At 41.5% G+C, this 17,180-nt stretch overlaps 1 protein-coding gene across 1 annotated transcript; it reads right to left on the bottom strand.

Annotated features, from left to right (window-relative positions):
- Nucleotides 1-492: 492 nt before the first annotated feature.
- LOC131912740 (guanylate-binding protein 3) lies at nt 493-16,971 on the bottom strand. The gene is made up of 11 exons (XM_059265038.1): nt 16,821-16,971; nt 15,443-15,638; nt 12,744-12,871; nt 11,953-12,062; nt 9,612-9,808; nt 8,439-8,684; nt 7,323-7,603; nt 5,658-5,870; nt 3,198-3,300; nt 2,692-2,885; nt 493-1,212 (listed from the first exon to the last, which is right to left on the bottom strand). Exons 2-11 carry the CDS (start codon nt 15,612-15,614, stop codon nt 994-996), a joined length of 1,863 nt encoding a protein of 620 aa, XP_059121021.1. The 5' UTR covers nt 15,615-15,638; nt 16,821-16,971; the 3' UTR covers nt 493-993.
- Nucleotides 16,972-17,180: the final 209 nt, after the last annotated feature.

The following is a 17,180-nucleotide window of genomic DNA, read 5'->3' as shown; positions in this document are numbered from 1 at the left end:
TGAAAGATAAACACAGCTAGGACAGTTGTCCAATTACCCCAAATGTATAAAGGAAGTTGTGCCCAAGATTGAGATGCAATCGTGAGGTTACATGTACACATAACATGGAGATGCACGGTAAATGGGGAGATTCATAGCTGTTATTGCACAAGAAGTTTACAACAAGAGACAGCCAGTTCATTCGAAAGGCAGTAATTCCATAACGCCTTGCATGATGGTTTCCTCTAACAGAACCCTCAGTTCTGATAGGTTGACCTCCTGAACTCTAGTTGTCACTGCTGTGTACTCTAATGGACTTTTGCTACCAGTGGCTCTCAATACTTCTGCAAACTAGTTTGATAGGCTCAAGGTTAGGATTCTCACAGTCTCCCTAGAAAATAGTAGCCACTCTCCTTTTCAAATAGCCCCTTATGTCCCAGAGTCCTGTCAAAATCAGATTTCTCTGCACATAACAAAAGTGACACAAAAGCTTCATAATTTTAATCTGCCCAGCTTTTATTACCAATCAGCTTAACATTTTCTTCATACTTTTCCTGTGAAAATCTACTTGTGTCTTTATACAGGAGCTCTTCACAATGAATTATCTGTATGACCAGGATATAATTGCCAATGTTTCTCCATTGGGCCATTTTTCTTTTTTACTTATATCCTTTCTAGAAATAATTTCTCTATATTCTGACTGATTTCCCTCTGTACTACATAGATTATGTCAATGAAATTTGATGGGATTTATGGATGCCAGACCCTTATAATCCTTGAACCATTGGTTTGTATTTTTAATTGTGATTGTAACTGCTAATGAGCTGACACTGACTCTCAACTCCAATAGGGTGGTGTCTCTTTGATTATTTAACAAATCATGGGAGTTCCAACCTCGTTTATATAACACTGGTTATTAAAGTAGCACATGTATTTTAAAAACAAGGCCTAGAATTGCGGTATCAAAGTAATAGAAGGCTAGTTTTTATGAATTCCTCCCCAAGAACTCTCAGACTACTTCATAAGTGAGCTGAGAGCTTTCAGCCCTGCACCACATATTTTACCAACTCCTGGTAAAACCACCATGAATGCATCGCCAACTGTGTCAAGGACTTGTGCAAACAGTGAGGGTTTCCTTCTAGTTGTCTCAATCTCTTCCCTTAGTAGACTTATTTCATTCTTTAACATTTCAGATTTCTTTCTGAATCCTTCCACAAGCAGTTCTTCTTGGACCTGTAAAAAGAAAAATCCTCCATTATTGGCAGAATTTTGCATTTAACAACTTTAGCTTAAATACATGATCTATTTCGCCTTAGAAGGGTCTTTCATATTTCAAGACATTTTCACCTAATAATAAAAATATCCATGGTTTGTATGTATTTAGGGAGAATTCCTCAGCATCTTCCCCTAGAGAGTGAAGAGTTTTGTCCCAATACATGAAAATTTTGCCCTTTGGGAGAGACTGCAGAGGCGAACTGAAACTGACTTTCAATTCCAAGGAGGTGTCTCTTTAATTATTTAAAGATTTTGGGAGTGCTGACCTTGTAGAGATCGCTCGTTATTAACTCTAGGATGGGACACATAGTTTCTTTTACTCCAGCTACAGGATGAATCAAGCAGGCACAGGAAAAATTAGAGAAATTTATGAGATTGTGTCATGTTTTATTTTATTTTATTGTGACTTTATTTTTTTTTCAATTTAATTAATTAATCTAATTAATCTCTCTTTGTGCATGCATGTGTGAGCCTGTGTGTACGCTAGTGTACATGTATGTGTTTGTATGTGTTTGTACATGTCTACAGAGGCCAGAGGTTGTTGTCACGTATCTTCTTCAATTGCCTCCTCTTTAGTTTTTATCAAATTTACATGTCTGAGTATTTTGCTTACATGTATGTGTACCATGTGTGTGCCTGGTGCCCATAGATATCAAAAGAGGGTATTGGATCCCCTGAAATTCTAGTTCTGGACAATATAAGATGCCATGTGTTTGATGGGAACTAAACCTGGGTCCTTGGCAAGAACAATAAGTGCTTTTAACACCTGAGTCAACTTTACAGCCCCGTTTTGAAGATAAAGTCTCTCCTCAATTCTATTGCTAGCTGATTCTACTAGACTGCCTAGCTAGAAAGCCACACAGGTCCTCCTCTCTTTCCTCCAAATGTACAAGGGTCACTGGTACATGTCACTTCTTTCAGATTTTCTCCATGGATTCTGAAGATCTGAATTTGTTCCTCATGCATGCACAATGAGAATTTCACCAACTGAGCCATCTCTCAACCCCATTCTCCTCCTCCTCCTCCTCCTCCTCCTCCTCCTCCTCCTCCTCCTCCTCCTCCTCCTTCTCCTCTTCCTCCTCCTCAATTTTATCCTGGGCTAGATCTGACACATTCACACTAGATAGGCCCACCTCGTGTCCCTTTGAAGATTAAGCCTAGAGTCCTAAAGACTAGTGGGAAGTGTCAACTGTCACACAAGAAGACCATCCTAGAAACTCAAAGAGCAACTCAGAACCCTGGGGACATCATTTGTACACTTGAAAGTCTAACCCTGCACAGATGTTGGGCTCTTATGCTCACAGCTTCAGTAAGACCCATATGAACTTCATTGAAACATTCACAGTTGAAGTTTTATGTTTGAGATGAACAGTTCCCTTCTTGGGGAGTCACAGCACCATCTGTCTGGCACTGATAAGCCCCATCATCCACACTCACCTTCAGCTTGTGCTCCAGCATCTTCTCTTGCTCTCTCAGAAGCGTCTCCCTTTCCCTCTCCATCTTCTCCTGAAGTTTAGCGATGTTTTCTCGGAAGCTTCTTTCTTGAGCTTCTATCACTTGCTGTTGCTCTTTCTCTTTCTGTCTCAGCAGCTCTCGTTCCTTCTCAGCCACCTCCCTCTTTGTCCGCTCAGCTGTTCCACAGATGTTTGAGAGAGGAAAGAAATCACAGTCAGAATGTAGCTATGCTCCCCTGGGCTCACAGGGAAACCTCTGAGTACTCCCATCAGCCAGGCCAGCGGCAGCATGGTTCCTAACACGACAGAAAAGCACCATTGACTGGACATTCAACACAACACCAACACCTCTAGTTGTTTGCACATCTAGGAGAGGCCATGACCCCTGGCAGGAGGAAGCTCCTTGTTCCAGAAGGATCTACCTGTGCATCAGTCAGAGGGCTTTGCAGAATGTACCCACCCCTCTAACAGTTGGACCCTCTACCCTACCTGCTATGGCCCTCTGTCCATCTGTAAGGGCTTGGTCTGACTGCAGGATGGAGTTTTCTACAATAGCCTGTGACTGTAGGAAGCTCTTGAGAACCTCTTTTGCCTGGGGACCCAAGAAGAGAAAATATAATTCAAAGAGTAAGGTAAGTCTCCTGCTGAGGTATTTATTGATTAATAAAACACGTAATCTTTTGACTTCTGTTCTTACAATGTCCCTTCAGTTTCATGACCATAACAAAAAGTACAAGCTCTTCATTGATACAAACCCCTCTGCCTCAGCCTCCTTGCTAGCTTCACAGCCTCCTTTCCCAGTGATGCTGCCTACCAGCTGCCCCAGGTTATAGCTCCAGCCACAGTTACATGCAGTTCCACAGACACATAGCCTCCATGTTTACCATGTTTGAATATATTTTGTCTCCTGTCTTCATGGGTGTTCCAGAATTTATAGATAAGACAATGTATGCAGACACGTCACTTTGTATCTCAGGTGCCTTATTCTGTTATTTCTGGCTGCTCTCTTAGTTTTCTACTATCCAGCTTTACTGTGGTATTATTAACAAATGAAAATTGTACCTGTTTAAGGCACACAATACTTTAATCTATTATATGTTGTTAAGTATTTAATATAATCAAAGAAATGTATGTATTGCCTCAAACAGGTACCTTTGTGCTGTAATAACACTTGAGGTCTACTCTTCTAGTTTTCAGGAATATAGTGGATTATTCTATGTATAGTCACCATTTGACTTTCAAAACTAATATGTCTTATAACTACATGTTCATATCTCTTAACCAATGTCTTCCTTTTCTCTTATTCCCAGCCATACTAATCACCATTGTATTCTATGTTAATGAGGCATTTTAAATGAGAATGGGCCCTTTAGTCTCATATATTTAAATGTTTGGTCCCCAGTTGGTAGAACTATTTGGGAAGGATTAGGAGGTGTGGCCTTGTTGGATAAAGTGTGTCACTGGGGGTGAGCTTTGAGGTTCAAAAGTCCATACCAGTCTCAGTCTCTTTCTCTGCTTGCTTCCTGTGCATAAGCTACTGCTCCAGTGCCATACCTGTCTGCTTCCCACCATAATGATTATGATCTGCCTCTCTAAAACTATAAGCAAGCCCCCAGTTAAATACTTTCTTTTACAAGACTTCTCTTGGTCATAGTGTCTCTTCACAGCAATAGAACAGTAATAAGACAGTTAATATTAGTTTATCTTTGTTTGATGTTCTCTTTCTCTCTCAGTGATGCCATTGAAAGTGAGCCACAACATACATTACTTGTCTTCCTGTGCTTGGTTTACTTTCATGAACATAATGTGTTCCAGATTCATTCATATTTTCACAAGTGGCAGCATTTTTAAGGCTGAATAGTGATTCATCATACTGATATGAAATAGATGACAGAAGATAGATAGACAGAGATAGATGATAGATAGATAGATATAGATGATAGGTAGATAAGATAATATAACATAATTTCATTAGTTAGGAGTCAAACCAGCATGGTACTGGCATAAAAATGGACATATAGACTAATAGAAGAGAACTGAGAGCCAAGACATAGTGAAATTACATCTCTGTATTACACTTCCCACAATAACAAACTAAAAACAGATTAAACATTAGACCTGGCACTATAAAATTCTTAAAACAAAAGTTGAGAGAAAGCCATGTGATGGTGTTTTAGATTTGACACCAAAAGCATAGGCAAATATATGGGTGAAACTATAGGCCACTATAAACTCTCTGTACAGTAAAGGAAACATTTGATAAAATGAAAGGGAACACATAACATGAGAGAAAATGTTTGCGAGCCATAGACTGATAAGGAGTTAAAATATGAAGATGATGAAGAACTCACACAACACAGTAGGGAAAACTAGCATGCTTACAATAACATGCAATTGCCCTGAAAAGACAATTTTCAAAATAGGAAATTCAAATGCCAATGGGTGTTTGTACTCAGCATTACTAATCCTTCATGAAATAACAAACCAAAACCACAATGAGGTGTCATCTCACTCTTGTGGCCATGCCTATTACAATAAGCTCAAAAGTTTTGGTTGAGTTGACAAAAAACTTTGTAGATCTCTTAGTGCAATGGAAACTGATTACAGTCATTGTACACAACAGCATAAAGATTCCTCATAAAACAGAATTCTAAGATTCTGACCTGCCAAATCTGCCAATGAACAGTGGTGTGGTCCTAGGCAATGTATTACACCCTCATGCATTACACTTATCCAGTGCATGAGACTGGAAAGCACAGCCACTTAGTTTATATCCTGAAAACTAAACTGGTAATCTAGCCAAGTCACCTAAAATGACTCGTGGCTCCAGAACTGAACGCTTAGTGTCTGCCAACCATGAACTCATTTTCACCTTGCTTAGTTCTACCAGTACATAGTAGTTATCCCTCTAGCTAAACTCTGTCAGCCATTGCTTCTGTCATTCCTCACCTTCACTCCCTTCCTGGGCACTTGCTCATAGCCCTGCTCAACCTTCTCCCTGGCCTCTATGTAGAGGCTATGCCCGCCAGGCACAGAAAAAGCTCCACTTGAGACACTCTCCCTCAGGGGCTCTGCTAGCTTCTCCAGCTCAGCCTGGCAGTGACTGAGAGATGCTGATTCATTCTCTTGCATGAAAGCTTCCTTCCTTTCTTCTATGACAGCCTGCCGGATGAGGAGGGGAAGACAAAACAAAGAAATTGTTAGAAGGAAGGTATGGTGGTTTGAAAGAAAATGGCCTCCATAGGGAGTGGCATTATTAGGAGGTGTGGCTTGTTGGAGTAGGTATTGCCTTGTTGGAGGAAGAGTGTCACTGTGGAGACAGGCTTTGATGTCTCCTATGCTCAAGCATCCAGTGTCACAGTTCACTTCCCGTTGCCTGCAGATTAAGATGGAGAACTCTCAGTTTCTTTTCAAGCATCATGTTTTCCTGCATGCTACTGTGCTTCTCACAATGATGATAATGGACTTAACTTCTGAAACTGTGAGGAACCCTCGATTAAATGCTTTTCATTATATGAGTTGTCATGGTCATGATGTCTGTTTACATCAATAGAAACCCTAACTAAGACAGAAGGTGCCCCTGGGATTGTCCTGGATGAAGCAATGAGACATCCCCAGAATGTACTGGGACAGAAGGAGGATCAGGATATTTGCTTTAGTCTCAATGTGACCAATTCTGTGTGACTTCTTAAATGTCTGTTAACTTCCTTGGGTTCATACCCAGCAGCTGTGAAATCAAGTTGGAAGACATAAATTCGTTTCCTCTGAGAATAGGGGTTGGTGTGGTGGACAAACCAGTTCTTCAGAACTGAGGTAAATGTACTCTCAGTGGAGTTTTGAATCCTTATGAATTTTTGCAATGATTACTTGAGTGTCAGGATGCTAGAACGGGTATATTTTGTTTCTTTATGTGTTTGTTTGTGCTCATAAGTGATAATCCTGACAAATTTCCTCAGTATGAGCTAAGATATTTTTGTCTTTCAGGGTTCAAATTCAGAGAAATGGAAGACCAGAAACTCTAGGGGAAGCTGCCTTTGGGTTGGTAAGTCATGATACTCCCCTGAGAGTTGTTTCTTGGTGTCAATGCTTTTATCACCCAGGGCTAGTGAACATGGTGGAGAGTAATTCTATGGTGACATTACATTACATAGTACAGGGTGATCTAGCCACCCAAGCCCTTCAAAACGTAAGTTTTGTCTGGCTGTGGCAGGAAGAGGAATCAGAACATCTAGAAACATGAAAAGTAGCCAGTGCTTTCTTGTGTGCTGGTAAGAGAGAGTGCTTCCCTCAGTCCTACCGATCAGAGCTAAGTCAACCTGGCACCATGTTTTATGTTTGTAGTACATAAAGCAGAGATCCACACACCCTTGCTTCACCTCTGCCTTGAACTTTGAGCTAATAAAATGCATACTGTTTCAATATATTAAGCACATGATAGCTTGTTTCATAGCAAATGCTATTTTTCCTAGAAAGGGCAAATTTTAGTGCAAAGACTCAAGTTACCCATTTAAAATTCCAAAGAGAAAGATTCAGACCATGAGATCAAAAAAGTGGAGTCTAAGGGTTATAACAGAAGGACAAAGATCAGGCAGGCTAAGTGCTAAGATTTGTTACCACCAGCCTCCTCTGGAACTCTTGCTCATCATCCTTGAAGGAGTGCTCCATGAAGACAGCAATGGCTTCCTTCTCACAGGCTGCATGCACATCCAGCAGCTCCTGGAGCGTGTCTGTGGGGAGCTTCAGTTGCTGGACCATCTGTTCATTGTAGTAGTCAGCTGCCTTCTGCACAGCTGCAGAGTTCTCACGCTGGGCCAGGGTCATCACTGCATTCTCCAAACAAGGTACAGTTCCACTATGGATGGCATCCACATAGGTCTGCACCAGAGTTCCCAGTCCTGAGAAAAACACCATCAAGAATGAGAAAGTTCTCATTGTTTGTGTAAGCTTTAGACCTAGCATTATCAAAAGCAACAAAACTCTGTTTATCTTCAATTTCTCTTCTTCTTTAACTTCTTCCATATCTTCTGTTCTCTTTTCATGTCCTCTCAGAGTCAACATCTATTTAATAAAATCAACTTCGTTCCTTTGTAGCTCTCTAGTTCAATACACTAAAAATAATCAATGATTATAACCAAGAGGTTTCAAGGCTTCTAGGGGGGAAAAACACTCTACCATATAAATACAATAAAAGTTTGCTAGAAAGGGAAAGTAAATTTCATCTTTTGTGAGACCAAGTTCCAAATGAAAATTTAAGTTCCATCAAAAAAATCAGAAATTTGAAGACAGAATATAGAACATGGAACCAAGTATGGACCCATGTGAGTGCTGACAAAGCATGTTCACACAGGCAAAATGCCCATGACACTTGTCATGTTTAAACTTCTTTCTCAATTGCATGGAACTTTTGACCTGCTGTGTTCTGACCTGTGTCGCCCCATAAATAATCTATATGATCAAACTGAGACACTTCCTGGGGGACTGCAAGTCATCTTGCATATTTCTGTCCAGTCTTCTGGACATCTTTACAGTGCTAGTTGTGTGAGGCATATTAGACCTCAATAAACACTCATACACAGAAAGTTCAAGTATGGAACACGTATATGTGATCTGAACATTTGTTTCTCCGTATTCCTTTATATAAGCAAACAACAGTTTTCAAGACCACAAAAGATCATCACTTCTTTACATATTCAAAGCCACAGAGACATTCATGTGACAAAAGAAACTCACGATTTCCTGTGACAATAATTCCCCCTCTCAGGGTCTTCGTCTTTGCATTGGTGAAGATGTAGGAACAGAATTTTTTCAATTCAACCTGGAAATTCCATTCCAGTTGGTGTTCTGGAACTTTTTCAATTTGTAATAATAAATTTTTGTCACTTGTGGGCCGGTCAAAGACAAAGCATCTCCGGACTGGAAAGAAATATCTGATACATTGTCTTGTCATGTTGGATTGTTGGACTCTGGGATTGTTTCCTGTAAAATAAAATTTAAAAAAAGTGGGGGGAGGGAGAGAGCACTCATTGAAGAGGCAGCTAGAAGAAGATATGGTGACCCAAGAATGTTTTCAAGGCTGTAGCCCCAGGACATCTGAATGGCTGCACCAACAGCTTTAGAATAACCAGTGCCTTAGGAGACCTCACTACTTAGTCATTAATTCGACTTGACACTGTTTTTCAAAGAGACTTGTAACATAAATTAGCTATGTAAAATGAATATTTGTCTAAATAATAGATGAACGAATAAAAAATATTGATTCTAGGCACTTACCTATCCTACTAACATAGTTCATGTAATGAATTTGAAATGTTAACATGCCAGTACATTGCATAAGACTAGAAGGTGAAAGTTGGGTGAAAAATGAAACATTGCACATTAGTGGAGACACATATCTACTTCCCCCACCCTCATCCACTGAGAGTTGCTTTGTTTTAAACATACATCCACTGGAAGGTATAACTATTTGAACTAGTAAAACATTCTGAGAGGGAAATGTTTTTAAAATTAGGTCAGTAGATTTCCTTGTGATTTTAGGTTTTCTCACTTATTTATTTGATGAACCATTTTTCCCAAAAAAAGCTTATGAAGAACATACAAATTAACAAATAAATAAATAAGGTTGAGGAAATAGTCTCCTTGATTGTAATCCTTGATATTTTTGTTTTTGTTTGTAATACTAATGGGTATAAAATTATTCTATATGACATGTCCTAAGTTAAAGTAGGTTTAAATCTTAGCCTCAGAATATTTTCAAGTAATAGTGATACCCAAAATTATGGCTGCCTGTTGATTGTCATGACCATTAACGCGGGTTTCAACCCAGTCTCAAGCAGATATGTCAAGTGCTGTGCAGGGTTCAGTTGATGCTACATCCCTGTTGAAACTTCCCTCATACTCTGATACCTGGAATCAGCTTCAGGGCATTCTCCAGGTACTCATCTGCTGTGATGATGCGTCCATCTAACTTCAGCTCCAAAATGAAATCCCGAACAGCCCAGACAAAGTCTGGAAAGAAACCCACGAATTCACTAGAGTCCTCTACTTCATCCTCTCTGGGGCTGGATTTTGCCCGGATTAGCTGTGTTAATTCAGTCACATAGCTGGGATTGTAGCTAAGGATATGAAACTAAATATCTTCCAGGTCTCATATAGAATTAATTATTAAAAATATTTCCCTTTGAACACTTCTCCACTGCTAGTGGGAATGCACACTTATATACAGCCACTTTGGAAATCAATATGGAGGTTTCTCAGAAAATTGGGAGTCAATCTACCTCAAGACCCAGCTATACTATGAGACCAAAATGAGCCATCTTAGAAATAAGACCAAAATGCTTTCACCCTAAAACTAAGGCCTAAGATTTCTCCTTTTAGGTACAGGCCATGAGTTACTAAAACCAATCAGTTCAGATTCTAGAAACCAGGAAGTGTAAAAGCACAGAGTCACAAGGTAGTCACAAGGTAGTGACTGCCGGACTATGGAATGTCCTCTCCCTGGTTTCCAGGATAACTGACCACAGAAATGTCCCCACCTGAGGGCAGCCAATGAGAAATGGTGGTGGGCAACCACTCCCTTAGAAGTAAGATTAAGCCATGATTTCTAGAAAGCCCCTAGAAGCGAGCCAATCAGAATTATACCTGTACTAGCACCCCTAAACGATGTAACCTTGTGATTTTTCCCTTTAAAAACTGAGCTTGCAGACAGGTGGGCACTTCCTCCAGCCTCCACTATGTTGGATGTATTGGACGAAGTCCCTGCCTAGGCTTGTATTGCTTTTGGATATCCAGAATTAAACCTTGCTTTTGCATTCCGGCATGCTCGTCTTTGGTGGTCTATCTGGGGGTCGCGATCTGGGCACAACAATACCAATCTTAGGCACATACCCAAAGATGCTCTATCATACCACAGGGACACTTGCTCAACTATGTTCATAGCAGCGTTATTTATAATAGCCAGAACCTAGAAACAACCTGCATGCTCCTTAAGGAAGAATGGATAAAGAAAATGTGATACATTTACACAATGGAGTATTACTCAGAGGTGAAAAAAAATGACATCATGTAATTTACAGGCCAATGGATGGAACTGGAAAAAAAAAATCACCCTGAGTGAGGTAACTCAGACCCAGAAAGACAAACAAGGTACATACTCACTCTCAAAAGTGGATATTAGTTATAAAGCTACAATCCACAGCCCCAGAGAGGCTAGGTAACAAGGAGGGCCCCAAGGGGGATACAGGGATTTTTCTGGGAAGGTGCAATAGATGAGATCTCCTGAGTAAACTGGGGCCTGGAGGGGGGCTGGGGGTATGGGAACATGAGGGATCTGGTTGGGTGGGTTGGGGGTGATATGGAGATGGAGAATAAGGAAAGAGATGTCTTGATGGGGGAGGGGCATTTCAGGGTTAGGGAGAAACCTGGTGCCAGGGAAACTCCCAGGGATCCACAAGGATGACTGCAGCTAAGACTCTTAGCAATAGTGGAGAGGGTGCCTGAATGGCCATCTCCTGTAATCACATTGGTGACTACACTAACTGTCATCAGAGAACCTTCATTCAGTAACTGGTGGAAACAGATGCAGAGATCCACAGCCAAGCACTGGACTGAGCTCCAGGAGTCCTGTTGCAAAGAGAGAGGAGGGACTGTACTAGCCAGAGGGATCAAGATCATGATTGGAAACTCATAGAGACAGCTGACCTGAGCTCGTGGGGCCTCACAGACTGTAAAACCACAGCTAGTGTGTCTGCATGGGACCGATCTAGGCACTCTGCATGTGTGTGACATTTGTGTAGCTTGGTCTGTTTGTCAGGTTCCCAGCAGTGGGATCAGGCCCTGTCCCTGGCATTTGAGCTGGCTTTTGGGAACCCGTTACCCAGGCTGGATTGCATTTCCCAGTCTTGATGCAGGGGAGGGGTTGGTCCTGTCTCAATTTGGTGTGTCATGCTTTGTTGACTCCCATGGAAGGTTTACCCCTTCTGAATGAGAAAGTGGATGGAGGGGGTAGGTGAGAGGCGTGGGGGCATGGTGAGTAGAGGAGGGTGGGAAATTGGTGGTCAGTATGTAAAAATAAATGAAAAAAAAATATTAAAAAATAAATAATAAATAAATTAAAAACAATATTCCTCTTTGTCCTGTGTCCATTCTACCTCAACCAAGACTTGCTGACTTAGACTCCAGAAAAAGCAGTAAGTTGCCTTCCTCCTAAACTCAACGAAGCATGGCAGTTCCATCCCTGGAAGGATACTGTAGCTGCTCCAGGGCCTGGTGGTTGATGGTGCTCATGCTGTTGTAGACAAAGGTGCTGCTTAGAAGCACGGCCAGGGCGAAGATCCAAGAGTCATTCTTAGGGTCACCCTGGGAGTCAGAACACACACGGGGACAAGGGAGTTAAGAGTCTAATATTCATTCATTCATCCAATTGTTCCCTCATTCTTTCAGATACATTATTACTGAATCTGAGAGAAATATCAGAATCTGAAGATAATTTTACATTCGATCCTCATTAATGACCCCTCTCAGGGCATTAGCTTATTTAGCTATTAAGTTAACTGGTAGAGTTAGGATATAATATAGCTCAGTGGTAGGAACCTTGGCAGGCATGCACAAGGTCCTGGGTTTGATTCCCAGAACTGACTAATAAAAAGACAAAACATTCAATGTGTATAAAACATTTCCTAAGCACCTGGATCATAGTAGGCAGTGATAAGTGGGCAGTTACACTTTTATAATATTTGTCATGATTATAGATATAAACCCTATTCAGTTGAGTGAAATGTTTAATTGTGCTTCTGACAAAATGTAGAGACACATTTTGTGGCTATCAATTTCCATACAGTTGTCTTCTAGAAGATGACTTTCTACCATAGCAAATAAACATGTCAACATACTCATACAATCACAATGGCAATGTCTACCAGAAAGAGAGCTAAAATTATTAATAACAAAAAAACAGCACAGAGAAGCACAGAGAGGGGATGAGTTAATCTGAGAATTTAGAACAAAAAAATCATTATATTAGATAAGATTCTACCTTACCTTTTCTATGTCACCAAGGCCCTCTGTGTCCAGAAGGACCAGGGTATGGTTTGGCTTGGTGGGGTGGGGCACACACCACATCCAGATGCCCTTGGTTTCAGACTGCACTGTGGAACCCAAGGAAAAGCCTGAGGAAAGAGGAAAAACAGCAAAAGGTCACAGCAGGAAGACCAAGGGTAGCAGAGTGCTAACAATGTTTAACAAGCAGCAAGGAAAGGTTTGCTTTTATCTCAGCAAGGACCATGAATTCAGTCCATACACAACAGACTCTCCCAAGGAACACTTGTGGCTTCTACTTACCTCATTATTCCAACTCTGCAGAATGGACTGTGTTGTATAATTAGTTTAGACTCTATTAATTGTAATGTTTTTATCTGAGTCCAAAAAATCCTGTGTCCTCTTACTTCTCTGGTAGAGTTCAACCACTGAAACACATCAGTGAATGGCCACTAGCTGGCCTTGTGTTCTCTCACTTCTACCCTCTTGAGCTATAGTGTGCCAGGGACTTACTCCTCACCTCTGGTCATAGCTCCCTTCAGGCAGCTCCATCCAATATTTATTTCTCTTCCCACATGTTGAGACTCATTCTTTACCTGCTCCTTTAGAGTGAAGAGTGATTAACTCCTAACTGGCCATTCCTATTGCGACTCACCAAGTGGTGCTCACATCTGTTGGTTCCCTTGCCCTCCCTACATCATTGTGTACAGTACCACCATTCCATACCCTTCAGTTACCCCATGAGTGTATGCTGCAGTTTAGATCTGGAACATCCACCATGGACTCCCTTAATGGAAATTGCCTTAGTTACCAATGTTTTCTTGAGTAGAAAATAAAAGCAATACTGTTGAAACTTAACTGTCTAATACCTATGTCTTAGGGCTCTCAAATGCTAATCACTCAAAAGTTTACAAAGTTTTTTGATCTGGGAAAGGAAAAATATCTTCCCCAATTGATGGCCAAGAGTTCCTCTAATAGAAAGATAAAGGCAAATAAATGGGTTGTTCAGGAGGCCCAAGAAGAAAGGAGACGCAAGAAAGGGAGAAAGGAGAAGAAAGGGAAGAAAGGAGGAGAAAGGGGAACAGATAACCAGAAGATAACCAGGGGGAGGATAGGAGAAAGGAAGGAAGGATAAGAAAGACCGTAGGGAATGAGAGAGGGAGAGAGAGAGAGAGAGAGAGAGAGACAGAGACAGAGACAGAGAGACAGAGAGAGAGACAGAGACTGGAGAGATACCTCATGATGGAAGAATTTTACAGTCAAGTTTCAATCAGAAAAGGTATTGAATCACTGATGTGAAAACTAAGTAACATATTAGGAAGAAAGCTGCCTGTGGGCTTTTTAAAGATGGAAACACCAAATAGAATCATGAGAGGCACGGCCTACATGTCAGTTAACAACATAGAGACAATATAGTAGGGGAAAACAGCCTACTTTACAAAATAGAAAATAAAGATTTCAAGATGCTCAACCTTACATTGGGTTAAATAGCATACAGCTGTGCAGCGCACAGGTCAGAAAAATTAAATATGTATCTTATGCTCCCAATTTTGGGGGAAGGATGTGTGGAATGCTGGAAATAGCATCAATGCTCATCAATAACAAATGGATAAATGATAGATGGTATCCTCAGACAACAACATGTTGTAAAGTGGTGGAAATAAATAAACTATGGATATGTGTGACAATTACAGGACACTCAGTGTCCTCTTCTAGCCTGTGGATATGCACACGGTGTACCTACCTGTGCAACACACAAGCTCATATATCCCCTACACAGAAAGAAAGAATGCATGTGTTCCCTGTAAATGAAAGTATTGAGGAGCTTCAGAGAGTGTGTGAGAGAGTATGATCTGGGTTCCTGTGGCTAGTCAGATTTTATTCCCAATATCCAATATTTGATCCGGATATTGATCTGGATGCTCACTTCATATTCATTAACTTTATTGTCAATAGTTCATAAAAGCTTTGCTATGGTAATGAAGTCAGTCTCAGAAGGACAAATAATCATGTTTTCTCTCGTTTGTGGGTCCTTATTTAAGCAGATACCTCAAACCGTATGTGTAAGAATGACATGAAAGTCAAAGGGAAACTGTGTGAGGAATGAAGGAGACTAGTGGGAGTGGGGGGAAAGAGAGTAGGAAAGATTATGGGGGGAGACCTGCTCAAACATACTGTATCCATGCATGAAAATGTGTTATAGGGAACACAACATAGCAAAATAGCAAAGTGAAGTTTTAAAAAAAAAGGTTTGTCATGAAATACAAAAACAACAAAGCCAAACTCCAAGACTAGATGACAGCCCAGTTTGGATGTTGGGTATATAAAGACCCTACCACACATCCTTCTTCAGGCCATCTGTATGTAAGTAGGACAGGTGAAACAATATTCATACTTGAAATGTTCTTGTGGCTTCGGCAAAGGTACAGGAGGAAGAATGAGGGCCCTTGACAGAGTTCAGCTGCTGATCAGGCCAGAGTAGAGTGGGTCAAGAGGAATGCTGAGGTGGATGTTTTGATGAAGTTGGGGAACAATCACTATACAGAAGAATGTGATCTTTTTCCATAGGTTATAAACTAATAATTTGATGAAAATTCATGAGAAGGATTGGACTTTTCCTTAAGCTGAGCCTAGAAAAGTGTGCTCAGTCCACCTACCAGAGCTCCAAGGAAATGGTTCCCACATATCTGAAGGACACTCACCATGGTTCTGTCCTGCAAGACGGTTCATGAGGTAGGACTTCCCTGTACGATATAAGCCAACAATGGCCACCACCACCAGAGGCTGAGATATCTTCTCAAGAATCCTTAGGGCCTCCGGGTTTAGTGTCAGCTGCTCTTGCCAGTTCTGCACCAGACAAATGGGTGCCTCCATGGTCGACGAAGATGCCACAGCACTCTGTAACTCAGAACAATCCCAGAACAATCACTTGAATTACGTGATCTCAAGGTCATCTCTGGTTATTACTCAAGGCAGATGCATCAGCCTTTGTTTGTACAACACCTATATCAACTTCGGTGTGTTTCTAAGGGGAAAAAGTGAGTTGCCTGTCCAGTACTTAAAATACAGCATCTTATGATTCTTATTTGAACTATGGAAAGGATCACCTGGCTTTTTAAAGAATAAAATGAGAAAAGCAAAAGACTGGTGTATGAGTCCAGAACGCACTTGGGTTCTGTAGAAAGCAGAGCAAAATGCACATGATAAACTTGCCAAGTGAGTAGGAAGATTTCCTGGCATTCTGAAAGAATTTAAAGTCTCATTCAGTATGTGAAGTTTACTGAGTACTGACCGTGTGTTGGGCACTGCCTCAGGTGGCTATTATCAAGGAGTAAAGAAAATGTGTGCAAATTCCTGCCTTGGTGGGTCTCTATTCAAATGGGAGAGATAATAGCAGAGAATGAACACACACACTCTCTCTCTGTATATCTGTCTGTCTCTCTCTCTCTCTGACTCTCTCTCTCTCTGACTCTCTCTCTCTCTCTCTCTCTCTCTCTCTCTCTCTCTCTCTCTCTCTCTCTCTCTCTCTGTGTGTCTCTCTCTCTCTCTCTCACACACACACACACACACACACACACACACACACGTTTTAGAAGAAAATGGAGAATGAGTTAGGGACACTGGAAATTGGATTCAGAAGTTTGTAAACAGGGACCGATTCCACCAGCATGAAATGAAGCCTCTTGGTGACATCTTTGAGGACAGATATCTACCTTCAGGAAAGCATTGAGGGCACAAGGAAGGAAACTGGAGAGGCTAACCCACCAGAGAGCTGCTGCGGGACTTTCGGGTTTGGCTCCTGGGTCCCAGACAGAGCTACCTTCCCAAGTTCCCACCACCAAGAATGAGACTCATTTCTCATTCTCAGCCTCCCAAGCCAAGGGTTAGAGGTCTGAAAAAAGCAGCGCATGCAGCCTTGAGACACCAGAAGGCGCTCTGCACCGGGCCACACAGGACTGAGTCAACTGTTCGGTCCGCTGCTTGCCATTGCTAGCCCACCAGTGAGAGTGTGCAACCCCAGGTGTTCTCCGGAATTTTCTCCCAGGGAGTCTGTTGAGAGAAATGCTCGTGAAGACTCACCCGGCGCTGGCTCGGCAGCAGGGACGAGTCCTCAGTCCACTAGGCTCATTCGCTGGACTTCCTCCTGCTCCAGGCTGCTTGAAACAGCCACTGTCAGAAGTTGCAAAATAACAGCCACCCAAACACAAGTTGAGATAAAGAGAACTGAAATCGAAACCATGCTACTTTCCTAATCAGTAGTTGGGAGGGACTGAGCAAAACAATGTGTTTGTAACTTGAGCAGAGCCTGTCTGAGCTAGAGGAATTTCCGAGATTCCTCTGGACTTTCTGAAGTTACCACGATGGCTGTTCGCAGAGATTCAGCATTGCTCTGTCCACTCCACACCACTTAAAGCAGATAAAATTAAGCCGGAAGTGGTG

This window comes from Peromyscus eremicus, chromosome 6 (assembly GCF_949786415.1).
Source record: "Peromyscus eremicus chromosome 6, PerEre_H2_v1, whole genome shotgun sequence".
Classification (NCBI taxonomy): Eukaryota; Metazoa; Chordata; class Mammalia; order Rodentia; family Cricetidae; genus Peromyscus; species Peromyscus eremicus.
Note: the sequence above shows the minus strand (reverse complement) of the source record. Positions and strands in the feature narration are given on the sequence as shown.

Excerpts from the sequence above, each read along its gene's own strand:
- LOC131912740 (XM_059265038.1), bottom strand. The coding sequence starts at position 15,614 with ATGGAGGCACCCATTTGTCTGGTGCAGAACTGGCAAGAGCAGCTGACA. Across the intron at positions 9,809-11,952 it reads CAGGCCCTGGAGCAGCTACA|CTATGTGACTGAATTAACAC; the intron begins GTATCCTTCCAG and ends CTACAATCCCAG. Across the intron at positions 7,604-8,438 it reads AATTATTGTCACAGGAAATC|GACTGGGAACTCTGGTGCAG; the intron begins GTGAGTTTCTTT and ends TGTTTTTCTCAG.